At 35.9% G+C, this 16,419-nt stretch overlaps 1 protein-coding gene across 5 annotated transcripts in view; it reads right to left on the bottom strand.

Moving 5' to 3' along the window:
* The window catches only part of CEP162 (centrosomal protein 162), a 108,596-nt gene that overhangs the window by 49,715 nt on the left and 42,462 nt on the right, over positions 1 to 16,419 (bottom strand). For all 5 annotated transcript variants that reach the window (XR_010120434.1, XM_055274087.2, XM_063637799.1 and 2 more), the window contains 5 exons: positions 7,862 to 7,995; positions 7,371 to 7,598; positions 6,691 to 6,831; positions 4,257 to 4,369; positions 1,970 to 2,075 (listed from right to left, as the gene is read on the bottom strand). Coding sequence is in view for 4 of the 5 variants with exons in the window: in XM_055274087.2 (XP_055130062.1) it covers positions 1,970 to 2,075; positions 4,257 to 4,369; positions 6,691 to 6,831; positions 7,371 to 7,598; positions 7,862 to 7,995 (722 nt within the window). In the remaining variant the exon portion in view is untranslated. The remainder of the gene's footprint in view (positions 1 to 1,969; positions 2,076 to 4,256; positions 4,370 to 6,690; positions 6,832 to 7,370; positions 7,599 to 7,861; positions 7,996 to 16,419) is intronic.

The following is a 16,419-nucleotide window of genomic DNA, read 5'->3' as shown; positions in this document are numbered from 1 at the left end:
GTTTAATGTTCGTTTGAATTTGCCTGGCCTGTTTTGTTCTTTTTGCATACTTTCTCATTTATTTTGTAAATTTAACCACTTTAAGTCTGTTTATTTTATAGCCTCTATTCAATAATTCTATTGGGGTTCTAATCCTGCTGATGGTGGGCTGTTTCTCTAGGTTTTGTAATTTTGCATTGTGAGCACATCATCAGCTGGATTTTATCTGCGGGAATACTGTGTGGACTGCGTTAAAGGGTGTATACTTCTAAGAATTGTTTTGAATTTGTTTCTTCTAAATCTACCAGAGGTTATCACTGACTCAGAACTAATGTTTATGTTATTTTTTTAGTTTGAGCATTGCAAGGTAGTGTCAATTCAAATACTAAACACGAATGAGGCAGAACAGGTACCATTTACATTGAACAACCATTAAAGTATGTGCAGAGGAGACTTTTTACCTCTCCCCACCCACAGACCAAGTTAAGACAGAAAAGCTTCCTTGACATCTCAGCTTCTTTTTTCCTAATCTACTATTTTAGTGAATGATGTGGTCCTTGAATGGTATCCCGTCTACACTTTGCTGTTAAAGCTCAGGCTTCCTGGTTACTAAACTTACTGCTATCTTTTTATCCCTCCTTACTTTTGGCTTCTAAAGATCTCCCTTACTTTCTTGAGAGCATGGTTAACCATTTACAAGATATTTATTGTATCTTTTTTCCAGTATCTTTTGGTGTTGTTAGTGGGAGTTTTCAAATTTTCTGTCATTAAAATATGCTCAAAACAGGACTTTTAAAAGGTAAAAACAACAGCCTTTGGAACTAATGCTAATGCTATGCTTGAAACCTTACTTTGTTCCCCCAAGCCTTCATAAAATATGGTAACATTAATTTCTGCTTTAGCTTGCTATTTTTGAGGCCCACTGAAAAGGAGGGGTCGTCCAATCATTCATTTACCTTTCTACCTATCTGCCTTCCTACATACACATGCAACCAAAGGAAGTTTCCTATAATGGATTCATATGTAAAGCTGTATTTTATATACTACAAAACCCTGTTACATTTATTAACTATGGTATGTTTCTATTTCTATGTAACCTAACTTTGCATGGTAAGTTACTATTAAAAAATAACTGGAATTTTTCTAATTTACATAATCATTGAAATAGATTGGAAGGGCTTTTTAGTTTAGTGCTACGATTCTCAGAGGGGTTGGAGGAAGTAACTATGTTCCACGGGCCATGTTTGGAAATGTGGCAGAGTGGTTTTAATTGTTAAAATGACTGGAGGGTGCTATAAGCATATAGTTCTTAGGGACAGGGATGATAAAAATCATGCAGTGCATGAATTACTTCTGCTTAAACTAGAACTACCCTGCCTTACATTCCCAAACTCCTCCTATTGATAAATACTGCTTTAGAAAACTCTAGGCCATATTCTTTACAATACAATTTAATAAACATAAAAAAGTTATGGAACAGCATTGCATTTCAACTTTATGCTAGGTATGTGGGATATAAATACTTGTAAGATACAGTCTCTGCTCTCTAGAAGTGCACAGTCTACTTCAGAAGACAGGTAGAAAGCTACTAACTTTTAAAGGTAAACAATTATCTCCAAATTACACTATTTAGGTTGTATGCTTTCAAATAAGAAATTTGTTTGAAATAAGGTATACATGTCCTAAATAAAATCATGCCTCTGATATGGCTCCATGATAAATGGGCCTGAGATGTGACAAATGCCTGATGAGAGGCTGAATCATAAAGACAATGACATCTAAAAACAGTATTATAATGTTTCCTCTACACTAAGGTCACATGTATACTATACGCTAATTTAAGATATTTCTCCCTAAATTTTAAATGGTATGAAGTTTATAGATTTCTTAATACATTTCTATGTAATTTTTTAATAAAAATTTTTATAAAAATGGGGATTTTTATAAAATCTTTATTATCCCTAATAGTCAAAATCGTTATGCAACTTACCTGTGCCATCCGTAGTTCTGCTAACAGATCTGTAAAATTCTGGTTTCTTGTGGGCTCTGAATCTTCAACTACTTGAGACAGAAAACGACTTTTGTGCATCTGTTCTCTGATTTATTTTGAAAATAAAAAGTTTGTTTTTCTTTCTTAGCAGGTGCTCCTTACAGTAGAAAATATTCAATTCTTAAAAATTAAAAACTAACATACATTGAAACTATATGCATAAACGAAGGTAAAATTTTCATTTAATCTAAAGATTAAAATACTACCACACTAAAAGAGAAATATACTTTAAGGGAAATGCTTATATTTATTCTAAAAGAACTGAAACCTAAGATTATTGGTTTATTTATAATATAAAAATATTAATTCCCAATTCTCAGAGGAAAAAAATTCACGGTCCACAAAGATGCGCTGCATTTTTCTGTGGGGTTGTTAATGCACTCATTGTCATATTGTTCTAGAATCTTTTCTGAGAGTCGCCAGTCTCATACATGGAAACTAACAAACAAAACCAAATACAGCCTAATATCTGGACCTTAGATTCAATTATCCTGTTAATCCAGAGATATTATAGAAGGAGTTTTGGATTCCACATAAGATCATTTAACCCTAATGTACTAAAGAAACCATTTATTTAATTCTGAAAGTTAATTTAGAGCTTCAAATTTGGATCCTGGGATAGATTTTCTTTTAGAAGCCAAGTAGTACAAGATAAAGATATTTTAAAATAACTTTACTGAAACATTTGGGAAAAAAAGCATAAGTAGGCCAGGCACGGTGGCTCACACCTGTAATCCCAGCACTTTGGGAGCCTGAGGTGGGTGGATCACGAGGTCAGGAGATCGAGACCATCCTGGCTAACATGGTGAAACCCTGTCTCTACCAAAAATACAAAAAATTAGCCAGGCGTGGTGGCGGGCACCTGTAGTCCCAGCTACTCGGGAGGCTGAGGCAGGAGAATGGCATGAACCCAGGAGGCCAGAGCTTACAGTGAGCTGAGATCACGCCACTGCACTCCAGCCTGGGCAATGGAGCGAGACTCTGCCTCAAAAAAAAAAAAAAGAAAAAGCATAAGTAAATGCATTCATGCATTACAACTGTGCAGATTATCACACATGGCCTGGGGTTAAACTTATCAACTTACCAGGAAAAAGAGGATATATATATATATACATATATAGTCTGCTACCAAGTGCACCTTTTTCTATTTCACCTGAAAGATCAGTATGAGCCATTATTAGCAGCCTGCCTCTTAGGCCCTAGGTTATATAACCAAAAAGGGGGGAGAAGTATATAAATAAATGTGGTAAACATTCATGATATTCATGGGTCAAAGAAACTTCTGAAAACGGTCCTTTCTGAGTGATTAGGTGTTTACATAAAAGGATACACAAATAGTGGTCATTCTCTAAAAGAAGATAGTATGCTAGCTTGTCCATGTTCATGGGCTTGGCTTTTTCACCTAATATGTTAAAGTCGGAAGCAGTAATGTCCAAAAGACCTTATAGTCTGAAATATGATTCCTAAGTAGGTGCTGGTGCTCCATTACCCTGCCATGATAAATGCTGGCTGAAAACAACTTACAGGTGCTCCTTTAAACAGCAGCCCCTGCCCCCGGCATAAAGGGCAGCCCCCACTCCTTTCCACGGTATACTCCGGCCAGTGACTGAAGCTGCCCCCTTGCCTCAAGCAGGGACCAACTCTGGTACAATCTATTCTCCAGAGCTTCTTGGTGGGAGGAGAATGAAGCCAGTCTCCAGCTGAGACCACTATTTGCCCTCCCACTACCTCGCCGTTCCTGCTTCCCTTGCTCCCTTCTCCTGAGAGTCATCCTTCAGTATATCATCTCCACAAGGACCTCCACCATCTCAGGCTCTGCTTCTATGGAACTTGACCCAAGAAGATCGTAAGTGATACTGTATGACCTTTCTTTTTTAGTGTTATTAATCATATGGTTCCTTGGGAAATGGTTAATTATCTCATTCTTAATGACTGATCAAGAGGAATACTGTATATTCAATTTCCTGAAACTGATGTTTGAATCAGTTATGAACATAAATTCATATGAATTCAAATATGAATATGCTGAAAATACTATCAAGTATGTGCTAGCCATCTAACACCAAAAGAAAAATCCACTATTAAACATGTAAACTGGAAATGAGTGTACAAATAAAAATAAAATTTTACTATGTCTAAGTAAAAATAAATGTATTATTAACATAATAAGAAAATGCTTAGAAATAGTCTAAGTATATTTGATTTTAAGAAGTTCAAAAGGACTTACTTTAAGGAAGCTACCTCACTGAATAAACTCTGGTTTTCCTTAAACATTCGCTCCTCATTTTTCTTGTTTTGTTCTTGGAGATCTTTTACTTGATTATATAATCGTTCATTTTCCTTTTTAAAAACAGAAAACTGCATTTTAGTTAAAAGTCATTAGTACTTATACAACATAATATATGTGCTCATAATAGATTAATCCTTTAAACGGCCTTTTAAGTTTCTTTAGTTTTTGCGTATGTAAAGTCTTTTTTTAACTTTTTATATTATATCTGAAGAAAATTTGGTGTCTAAAAACAGTTCTTTCCATAACGTTTAAAATGGCTAATTGAAAAAATAATTTGCAAAAATTCTCAAAGCCAGAGGGCCTAAGGTCAGTTTAATGCACTGCATTTCACAGGAGTTAAGTGGGAGAGTGGCTGAAGGAATCACCACATCCTGACTGTGTGGACCCGGGTGGAAAGACCCAGTGAGATCCTTTACATTCTTTTCTGTTTCTGGCCCGAGAGAGGGGAAAAAAAAATCACTGCTGGAGGAAGATTCTGGAAGTCTGGCTGCCAGTGGTGAGGTAATCAGATGTACCTATGGGTGCTCATACTTGTGTCTGATACTGACTGTAAACAGGGAGTTAAAGACTGGTGTTTCTGAAAGTTGTCAGGACAAGGCAGAGCAGAGGACAGACCCAGTTCACCACAAGGCTTGAGATAAAGAGCTAAAGAGTGACTCAACCAGTTGAGATCAGAGGGAGAAGAGACGGTGCCAATCTGCACTTAGTTGCCCTCCCTGGCTTATTAACCTGTTTAAAATTAAAAATCAGATGCAAACCAAGGGCTTTCAGTATCTAATGCAAACTATAGATTGTTTTACCATGTCTGGAATAGTGCCTGGCAGACAGTCTGTGCTTAAATACATGCAGAATTAAGGAACATTCCCCCCTACTACTTAGACACACACATTTTGTGTTGTCTCTGTTGGAGGGGTTGGTTGGCATACTTATGGGTCTGTTAAATTTTCTTAAAAACCCCTGTTTTTTAATGGCAAGGTCAAACTGGCAGAAGAATTTGAATGGTTCCCAGTAACTGAGGGCAGTGTGTCCTGCAAAATCATTCCAATTCGGTTACAGCAAACATTGTAATCATTGATGTGGCAATGCTTTCGATGATGTCCCTGGGTGATAATGCATGTTACTAAGGCTCAAGTTTCAAGTTACAGTTGTCAAAAGAGAAGAATGTAATGAGAGACAAGAAAGGAGAGAAGTAAGAAAAAAGGGTGTGGGAGGCACAGAACAAAGATAAAGTCTTATGCTGAAGATTACTAAACCTGTCCTGGTTGACTGTCAGGCTAGCAACACCAAGATACCAAGATGTCACTACGCATTGCAAACATCTGCCTCTGCAGGACCCACAGATTTTCTTGCATTAAATTAAAACTTTTTTCACCCTCAGGGCATTAGCAATTAATTTCAGATTCATATTTCTGAATAGCAAAACCAGCCAATATTGTCTAATGAAGAGCATTACAGAAAACCAACAAAAGATAGGACAGTTTTTAAGAAACTGGCTATTACAAATAATAACAGGTAACTTCCATTGATTGATTGCTGTGTGCCACACTAAGAGTGTACAGATGCTCCTCAACTTGCTTGCCCTGTAAACGGCTATATCCCATAAGGCCAAAAAGTAAGTAAAAAATGTCCTACTTTGAAAATGCACTTAATACCCTGATAAATCCACTGTAAAGTCAAAAAATAGTAAGTAAAACTTATGATGAGGTTATATCCTGATGAGCCCATCATAAAAGTTAAAACTTTGTTAAGTCAAACCAGTGGAAGTTGGGGATCCTATATATTATTATCCCCACTTCACAGATGAAGAAACTGGATTAGAAAGATTAAGTGATGCCCAAGGCACACAACAGGTGGTAGAGCTAAGACTCAAAACCAGATTTTTCTAGTCCAGAACCCACACTTTTAGCATTTAATTCTCCTCATGAGAAATATATAGACTAGTCAAATTATTACCTCCTATTTGCCAGAATTCCCATTATCTGTTAAATAAGCACAGAAGTATTTTAATATAACTTATTTTTTTTGAGACGGAGTCTCACTCTGTTGCCTAGGCTGGAGTGCAGTGATGTGATCTCGGCTCACTGAAACCTCTGCCTCCTAGGTTCAAGCGATTCTCTTGCCTCAACCTCCCAAGTAGCTGGAATGACAGGTGTGCGCCATCATGCCCAGCCAATTTTTTTTATTTTTAATAGAGATGGGGGTTTCACCATGTTGGCCAGGCTGGTCTCGAACTCCTGACCTCAGGTGATCCGCCCGCCTCATCCTCCCAAAGTGCTGGGATTACAGGCATAAGCCACTGTGCCTGGCCTGCCTTATTTTTATAACTAACAGATCAAGAGTAAATTTGCCATATGCTGAAGAATTGCCATACCTGTTGATATCCTTGAAGAAGTGTCTCTTGTTCTTGTATTACTTTTTGGATTTGCTTCAACTTTTCTCCAGTGACAGGATCAGCTGCTTCTCCAAAATGTAACCACCTTTGTTTTTTGTTTGTTTCTTCAAAGCTGCTTAACTTGGAGAAATTGCAGAAATTGTTTTATTTGGGGAAGGAAGTGATAAGGTGAGAAGTGAGAAAGAATAACAGAAAACTCTTATTTAGATCAAAAACTGTCTTATAATATTGAACACACTGGAATGCGACACAACTACAGTTAAATCAGCAAAGTGCTGTTTTGTTCTGATGGTGCCGGGTGAGTATAATAACTCGCAAATGCTCCACAATGTCATCCTCTGGGTCTATACCTTCCACAGCAGTTCTTGCTCAAACTTGGATTTCTCTGAAGGTCAGAATGAACTGATTTTCTTTAAAAAGGACTGCTAACAGAAGAAAACCATAAAAATGAGCCAATTTAAATTTAATTTTCTCCCCCAAGGGTTCAAAATTTGGGCTCTCATGTACGGAGTCACTCTTGGAACCATGACTATATTTTATACAGCAAACACATCAAGTTAAACATCTCTAGGAACCAAGGATGACAATGTATTTAGCAGGGAATTCATTTTTTTTTTTAAATAAATATAAAAAAAAAAACCGAACAATGTGTCTAGTACCTTAGCTTGAAGAATAAAATTATCTTGATTCAATTTGAAGAGTTCTTTTTCCTGTTGTTTCTTTAGTTCTTCCAACTTATTTTCTAGTTCTTTCTCTTTTTCTGAGAATGTGGCTTTAATTTGCTCAATTAGGGCTTGCGCACCCCTCCATTTTTCCTCTGCTTCCTGAACTCTTTTAAACATAAGTAATTCCTTCTCCTTGTTCTCACCACAGTATCCTAAGGAATCCTTTCAAGAAAGGATTACTTCATTACATTAGACTTATGTATAAGATTTGAACACAGGTGGTTAATTAAAAATAAGAATAAAAAGGACATGGTTAATAATGTTCTATTATATAAGAAAATTAACTGTTTAGTAAGAGTGATTACAGTATCACTTGAAAGAAAAGACATTTCCGTCCTTATTATATTTTGTTATACATAATTTAGTTTTAATATAATTTTAGAACGTAAAACATTATGATTATTAATTTTGAATTTAATACCTACAGTCTGAAACTGAATAAAGGAATCAGTTTCTGTGGGATCTTCAGACTTCTTAGGAGTAGTCAGGCAACTTTCAGTTTTGGGAGCTGGTTTATCCAAAGCTGCAGGCTTGATGAGTTTTGTTCCAGATAAGATTTCTAAATATTATAAACAATGTATAAATGCACCACAAATGTAAAGTTAAATGTGTACTCATCAGTTGTGTCCAATAACTAAAAATACAATGGAAACACAAAAACGAGGATCTCAAAATAGGCTGATGGACTACACTATAACACAGCTGTTTCACTATAACTGATTGCATTCAGAAAAATTGCCACTCCATAATCAACATTTACTAAATTTGACACAGATGGCCAATTAACCCGACTCATGTCAACTGACAAATGGAGCTAAATAAATGTGAGAATGTGGATAGAAATAACTTTCAGAGTTTATTACTTTTAAATAAATTCTTCTGTTAAATGTTCATAGCAATAATCAATCAAAATTTCTAAATGATAAATCAAGGAGCAGCTGATAACTTCATGAAACATTTTGGTGTGGATTAAGTGTGCTTTCAGAGCACACTTTTTATAAACAATGTATATCATGATATTATAGTATCAATGGAATAATATAAATTGCACGGAGGATTTTATAACTGTTAATCTAAATCAGATTTTAAAAGATTAACACTGCTATAAAAACCTGGCAATATATATTAAATTATAAAAAAACTGTGATTAATATACATTCTGTTCCAATTTTCAGCTTTTAAGGTAACCTGTAAATTCTTAAACAAGAAATCATTCTAAGGCTAATACATTATTCAGTTAATAATAAACAACGTTTAAGAACAGTACCTAAAAGGGATCCTAAGGTCCATATTCAAATACTACAGGTCCTGAGTTCAGTAGACAATATCTGATTGCTTTAGACATAAATTAAGAACTTCAAAATTTAAATTTTTAAAGTAATTTATTCAAGATGCTTTTTAAATGTAGAGTTTACTTTTTAATTACAAATGTTATGCATGATTATTAAATATTTGGAAAATATAGAATAGTCAAAAGAAAAAACAAATTACCAACAGTCCCTCACCAAAAGATTTTATTTCAATGATTTCTCCAGGTATGTGAAGGTTTTCCTTATAGAGTTATGGTCATATTTAATTAGACTGATGTAAGTTTTCTGGAGAAATTTCTAAAAGTGTTCATGAAGAGACTGTTTTGAGTCATTGTAAGAGCAGGCTTTCAAAATGTCCAAATCACTGGAGGCTCATTAAATGAATGGGGTGTGATCTGCTAGCACATGATTCTCCTTAGGACAGGGCAGCTAGTACGGGTGGAACGTCCCAGATCAGAAAATCCAAAATCCAAACTGCTCTAAAATCTGAAATTTTTTGAGCGTCAACATGACGCTCATAGAAAAATGCTTACAGGAATGTTTAAGATTTTGGATTTTTGGATTGGAGATGCTAAACTGGTAAACATAATGCAAACATTCCAAAATCCAACGAAATCTGAAATGTGAAACACTTCTGGTACCAGGCATTTTGGATACGTAATACTCAACCTATCACATGTTCTTGTTCATGGTTGTAGTCTGCCAGTCCTTTTATGCCACAGTTCTCCCTTCTCGAATTCTTAATTTTGACTTCTCTCTCAGTGGACTAAAGTATCAAGTAATTATTATTTTTTTAAAATTTTAATAATATTTATTTAACACAATATATCCAACATATTAAGATTTTGACATAAATGAATAATTAAAAATAGGGATATTTTATGTTGTTTGTTCATACTACGTCTACTACGTCTTAGAAGTACAAAAGGTAATTTATTTATAAGACATCTCAATTCAGACTATCTACATTTCAAATGCTAAGTGGCCATGTGTGGCCAGTGGCTGCCACAGTGGACAAGACAGTTCTCACCTCCACCCATCCTCCAGCCTCATCTCCTCATCCCCTTCCCCAGTTGATAGCCTAACTACATTGACTGTTTATTGAAGGATTCCTAAGTGACAATCACTGTACTCATATTTTCTCATTTTATCCACCCTTCCGTGTACCCCACCACTACATGCATACAGGAAAAACTTTCTGGGTTTGGTTTTCTTTCATTTGCATTTCACAGACTTGGAAACTGAGACAAAGAGAGATTAAGGAACTAATCCCAGCTCATGTGGCCTATACATGGCAGGGCTCCAGGCCAGATCTGCTGGATGTTTCCTCTCAACACTGTGCTGTCCTGCCTCCCACCTGGAGGTTCACAATAAAAGCATGCTGAATAATCTTTATTTATTTATTTTGAGACGGCATCTTGCTTTGTCGCCTAGGCTGGACTGCCGTGGTGCAATCTCAGCTCACTGCAACCTCTGCTTCCCAGGCTCAAGCAATTCTCCTGCCTCAGCCTCCCAAGCAGCTGGGATTACAAGCATCCGCCACCACACCCAGCAATTTTTTTGTATTTTTAGTAGAGACAGAGTTTTACCATGTTGGACAGGCTGATCTCAAACTCTTTACCTCAAGTGATCTGCCCGCCTTAGCCTCCCAGATTGCTGGGATTACAGGTGTGAGTCACTGTGCCTGACCTGAATAATCAATTTTAGTTCAACACTCTCTTTTTAAAAGTATGAAAACTGTGACTTGGACAAGTTGAGTGAATAGCCCAAGGACACACCTTTATTTAGTGGCCAAGTTGAGACTAGGAAAATAATTGTATTGAATTAACAAAGTAAAGGCACTTATTAATGCTGTCCAAATGAGGGAGCATTATTTTATTATGATATAATATTATTTCTGCACTCTAGGAAAAGTCAGTATGTGAGATTGAGAATTTGTAGCAGTCTAGATATTTGGCTACTGCCAAACTTTTTATTCCATTTTTAAATATATTTGGATCCTGAATCAAATAAACTGTAAAAAATAATGACATTTATGAGATATTTGGCTATTTAAACTTGACTGGATATTTAATAATGTTAAAAAATTGTTACGTTTTTAAGGTAAGATAATGGTATGATGTGTTTTTTTAAGTCCTTATCTTTAAAGATGCATACGGACATATTTGCAGTTGAAATAATACAATGTCTGGGTTAGCTTCAAAATAAAAAGAGAATAGCTGGAAATGAAGATGAAACAAGACTGAACAGGAGTTCATAATTTTGAAGCTGGGTGAGGGATAAATGAGATTCATTAACCATTTTATTTAAATTTGCATATGTTTACTTTCTTGGTAATAATTTAAATTTTTTCAATCAATTTATTCAACCATTCAGCATCTTTGCAAACTTTTAAAGTATGATTTGATTAATACAATTTTGAAGAACATCCCTAGGGGATGTGGTAAGGCGTAACCTTTGCTTAACACCTGTATGTGCAAGAGCCAAGCTAGCCACTTTGCAAACCTTATCTCCATTTTTTTTTTTTTTTTTTCACTTTAAGTTTTAGGGTACATGTGCCCAACGTGCAGGTTTGTTACATATGTATACATGTGCCATGTTGGTGTGCTGCACCCATTAACTTGTCATTTAAATTAGGTATATCTCCTAATGCTATACCTCCCCGCTCCCCCCAACCCCACGACAGGCCCCAGTGTGTGCTGTTCCCCTTCCTGTGTCCAAGTGTTCTCATTGTTCAATTCCCACCTATGAGTGAGAACATGCGGTGTTCGGTGTTTTGTCCTTGCCATAGTTTGCTGAGAATGATGGTTTCCAGCTTCATCCATGTCCCTACAAAGGACATGAACTCATCCTTTTTTATGGCTGCATAGTATTCCATGGTGTATATGTGCCACATTTTCTTAATCCAGTCTATCATTGATGGACATTTGGGTTGGTTCCAAGTTTTTCCTATTGTGAATAGTGCTGCAATAAACATACGTGTGCATCTGTCTTTATAGTAGAATGATTTATAATCCTTTGGGTATATACCCAGTAATGGGATGGCTGGGTCAAAAGGTATTTCTAGTTCTAGATCCTTGAGGAATTGCCACATTGTCTTCCACAATGGTGGAACTAGTTTACAGTCCCACCAACAGTGTAAAAGTGTTCCTGTTTGTCCACATCCTCTCCGGCATCTGTTGTTTCCTGACTTTTTAATGATCGCTATTCTAACTGGTGTGAGATGGTATCTCATTGTGGTTTTGATTTGCATTTCTCTGATGGCCAGTGATGATGAACATTTTTTCACCTGTCTGTTGGCTGCATAAACGTCTTCTCTTGAGAAGTGTCTGTTCATGTCCTTCACCCACTTTTTGATGGGGTTGTTTTTTCCTTGTAAATTTGTTTGAGTTCTTTGTAGATTCTGGATATTAGCCCTTTGTCAGATGAGTAGATTGCAAAAATTTTCTCCCATTCTGTAGGTTGCCTGTTCACTCTGATGGTAGTTTCCTTTGCTGTGCAGAAGCTCTTTAGTTTAATTAGATATCCCACAGAAATACAAACTACCATCAGAGAATACTATAAACACCTTTATGCAAATAAACTAGAAAATCTAGAAGAAATGGATAAATTCCTGGACACATACACCATCCCAAGACTAAACCAGGAAGAACTTGAATCCCTGCATAGACCAATAACACGCTCTGAAATTGAGGCAATAATTAATAGCCTATCAACCAAAAAAAGTCCAGGACCAGACAGATTCACAGCCGAATTCTACCAGAGGTACGAGGAGCTGGTACCATTCCTTCTGAAACTATTCCAGTCAATAGAAAAAGAGGGAATCCTCCCTAACACATTTTATGAAGCCAGCATCATCCTGACACCAAAGCCTGGCAGAGACACAACAAAAAAAAAGAGAATTTTAGACCAATATCCCTGATGAACATCGATGCAAAAATCTTCAATAAAATACTGGCAAACTGAATCCAGCAGCACATCAAAAAGCTTATCCACCATGATCAAGTGGGCTTCGTCCCTGGGATGCAAGGCTGGTTCAACATATGCAAATCAATAAACATAATCCAGCATATAAACAGAACCAAAGACAAAAACCACATGATTGTCTCAATAGATGCAGAAAAGGCCTTTGACAAAATCCAACAGCTCTTCATGCTAAAAACTCTCAATAAATTAGGTATTGATGGGATGTATCTCAAAATAATAAGAGCTATTTATGACAAACCCACAGCCAATATCATACTGAATGGGCAAAAACTGGAAGCACTCCCTTTGAAAACTGGCACAAGACAGGGATGCCCTCTCTCACCACTCCTATTCAACACAGTGTTGGAAGTTCTGGCCAGGGCAATCAGGCAGGAGAAAGAAATAAAGGTATTCAATTAGGAAAAGAGGAAATCAAATTGTCCCTGTTTGCAGACAACATGACTGTATATTTAGAAAACCCCATCATCTCAGCCCAAAATCTCCTTAAGCTGATAAGCAACTTTAGCAGTCTCAGGATACAAAATCAATGTGCAAAAATCACAAGCATTCTTATACACCAATAACAGACAAACAGAGAGCCAAATCATGAGTGAACTCCCATTCACAATTGCTTCAAAGAGAATAAAATACCTAGGAATAGAGCTTACAATGGATGTGAAGGACCTCTTCAAGGAGAACTACAAACCACTGCTCAACGAAATAAAAGAAGACACAAACAAATGGAAGAACATTCTATGCTCATGGATAGGAAGAATCAATATCATGAAAATCGCCATACTGCCCAAGGTAATTTATACATTCAATGTCAACCCCATCAAGCTACCAATGACTTTCTTCACAGAATTGGAAAAAACTACTTTAAAGTTCATGTGGAACCAAAAAAGAGCCTGCATTGCCAAGACAATCCTAAGCAAAAAGAACAAAGCTGGAGGCATCATGCTGCCTGACTTCAAACTATACTACAAGGCTACAGTAACCAGAACAGCATGGTACTGGTACCAAAACAGAGATATAGACCAACGGAACAGAACAGAGCCCTCAGAAATAATAACACACATCTACAACCAACTGATCTTTGACAAACCTGACAGAAATAAGAAATGAGGAAAGGATTCCCCATTTAATAAACGGTGCTGGGAAAACTGGCTAGCCATATATAGAAAGGTGAAACTGGATCCCTTCCTTACACCTTATACAAAAATTAATTCAAGATGAATTAAAGACTTAAATGTTAGACCTAATACCATAAAAACCCTAGAAGAAAACCTAGGCAATACCATTCAGGACACAGGCATGGGCAAGGACTTCGAGTCTAAAACACTAAAAGCAATGGCAACAAAAGCCAAAATTGTCAAGTAATTACTTTAAATAATGGCACATGAGCAGTACTTTATCCTTTTACACATGAAAAAAATTTGCTGGAATATGAAATTTAAACACGAAAACACTACAGAATTTGGAACCCATGAAACCTTCTTGAAATGGCAATGCATAAGAAAATTCAGTCAAAAAAGAAACCAATCAAAATAATTCCAGAATAGAGAAACTATGGCTAAGAGACAAGTGAAAAGCATTCAGTCTCTTTAATAATCAGAACCAAGAAATAAATGCAAAAGCTGAGGGAAATTAAAGTTGTAGGACAGAATATACTAAATATACCTTAAAAATAAAATAAAAATGAATAGGAGGCATGTAAGTTGGGGATATAATATGCTTTATATTTCACAGAAGGCAAGGAATTGATTGGTAATGTCTAAAATTAAAAAAGTTAAGAAACAACACTACAGTTATGGCAATCTTTGAGTGTTTTTCATAATCTCTTTCCTTAATGATTTTTCATAATCTTTTCCTTGTATTTTCAGATATACAATTTCTTAGGAAGAAATTTCTTTTTCTTCTTATAGATATAAGTAAACCTAGATCTAATATCCTATTTTAAAAGAACCTGTAAAGTGTAATCTCATTCTTATAAAATATTTTGTCCATTAATCCACATCTGCCTCTCTCCTTCTGTCCAATCATTCACATTTCCTTCTATTATATAAGTATATACATAGTGAGATGCATGGAATCTGCTCACCCAGCATAACAACAGTTGTTTCTGGCTAAATCATTGCTTTCTTCTTTTACTTTTCTGTAATTTTGAATTTTAAATAATAAGCATATATTAAGAATTTTTAATTCTTAATAAGAAAAGACAATAAGAATTTTTGTCCTTTCATGACAAAAAAAATACTTAGTCTAAAAATAAAACACAAGTTAGAGCCAAAGAAAATTAATCAAAACTAAAAAGGAAAACAACCACATGGCTGGTACTGCTAACTGCCAACCTTCTCTTCCTTCCTATTAATAAATATCTAATTCTGTCCTGAGCAGCAATGTACATAAACATACTCGACCCCCTCAACTCCATGCAACTGATGGCCACAAGATCAAAGGTCATTAAGATGGATGCAAAAACTTTCCTGATTAGGAAGTTGATGATTTGGCTGGCATCTACCTTTAACCTTTCACCCTACCTCACAGACAGGGTGCGGAGGCGGAGTAGCCATTGTGACAGTTAAGACAACAGTCACATACTAGGGATTTTGCATCAGGAAAGACAAAGGGATCTGGTTCCTAGCACAGCTTTCCAGCCATGAACTGCCTATCTCTGGACTCTTTGTGCATAAAAGAAAAGATGCCTTTAATTTGGTTAAGTTCCAGTAGTTGGACTTTTTCTTCATCCTAACCAATGCTGATTTTAATTTTAACTGCATTCTGTATATTTTCTGAACACTAATCTCATCTCAAACTCTGTTTCTTGGAGAACTCAACCTTTGACAAGTAACCACTATCCCAAAGGAATTACAGTTCCTCTGAATAAAACTAAAACTGCTCTGGGCAATTCTTCAATAAAAAACAGATTAAAAACATCATACTTAATAGTCTAATGAGAAAAAGTAGTTCAGTATAAAAACATTTATGGTCCATCATTATACTTTAGTATAAATTTTAATAATGTGTTTTATTTTTATTTTGGATGTCACAAATGCTATACAATTTTAAAATATGAAAAATGAGTTTAAGAATATTATTTCACTTTACTCATAAAAATATTAGTCTTCATCTAGCAACTTCCTCATTAGTCCTCTCATTTCTTTTTCACTCACCGTGACATTACCTCTGTCTTCATTCTTGGTCATTTCAACACACTCACAGGTGATCCTTTCAACTCCCTGGCTTTTGGTTCCTTGAACTTCTTTCCATTTCAGATACTAATTCCCATCGGCATAGTTTAGGTCTTTCCTAGACTATCATCAGTAATGCAACCACTCCCTAGTCTCATTCCCTCATCTAATCACCTACTATGACTATCATCTCTGTTTTCCCACCTCACAACCTCTGGTACCCAGATTCCAATAATCCTTTGACCCCACTAGGACTCACAGTTGATGGATCGTACCTGTTTCACATTGTGTCACACTCCCTTGATGCCCTTTCTTCCTTCATTGCTCAACTTAAATTCCACAGTCAACCATTTTAATCACTTTTACACACATCATCAGCTTCACTTGGCAAAAATGTATTTCTTGGTAAACCCAACTGTTTTACCAAGTACACCTGGTTTAACAGTTGGTTAAACAACTTGGTTATTTAACTTGTTAAATAACAACTTAATTGTTATTTAAATTTAAATTCATGAT

The sequence above is a fragment of the Symphalangus syndactylus genome, chromosome 4, assembly GCF_028878055.3.
Source record: "Symphalangus syndactylus isolate Jambi chromosome 4, NHGRI_mSymSyn1-v2.1_pri, whole genome shotgun sequence".
In the NCBI taxonomy this organism is placed as follows: Eukaryota; Metazoa; Chordata; class Mammalia; order Primates; family Hylobatidae; genus Symphalangus; species Symphalangus syndactylus.
The sequence above is the reverse complement of the archived record's forward strand: the minus strand, read 5'-3'. Positions and strand labels throughout refer to the sequence as shown.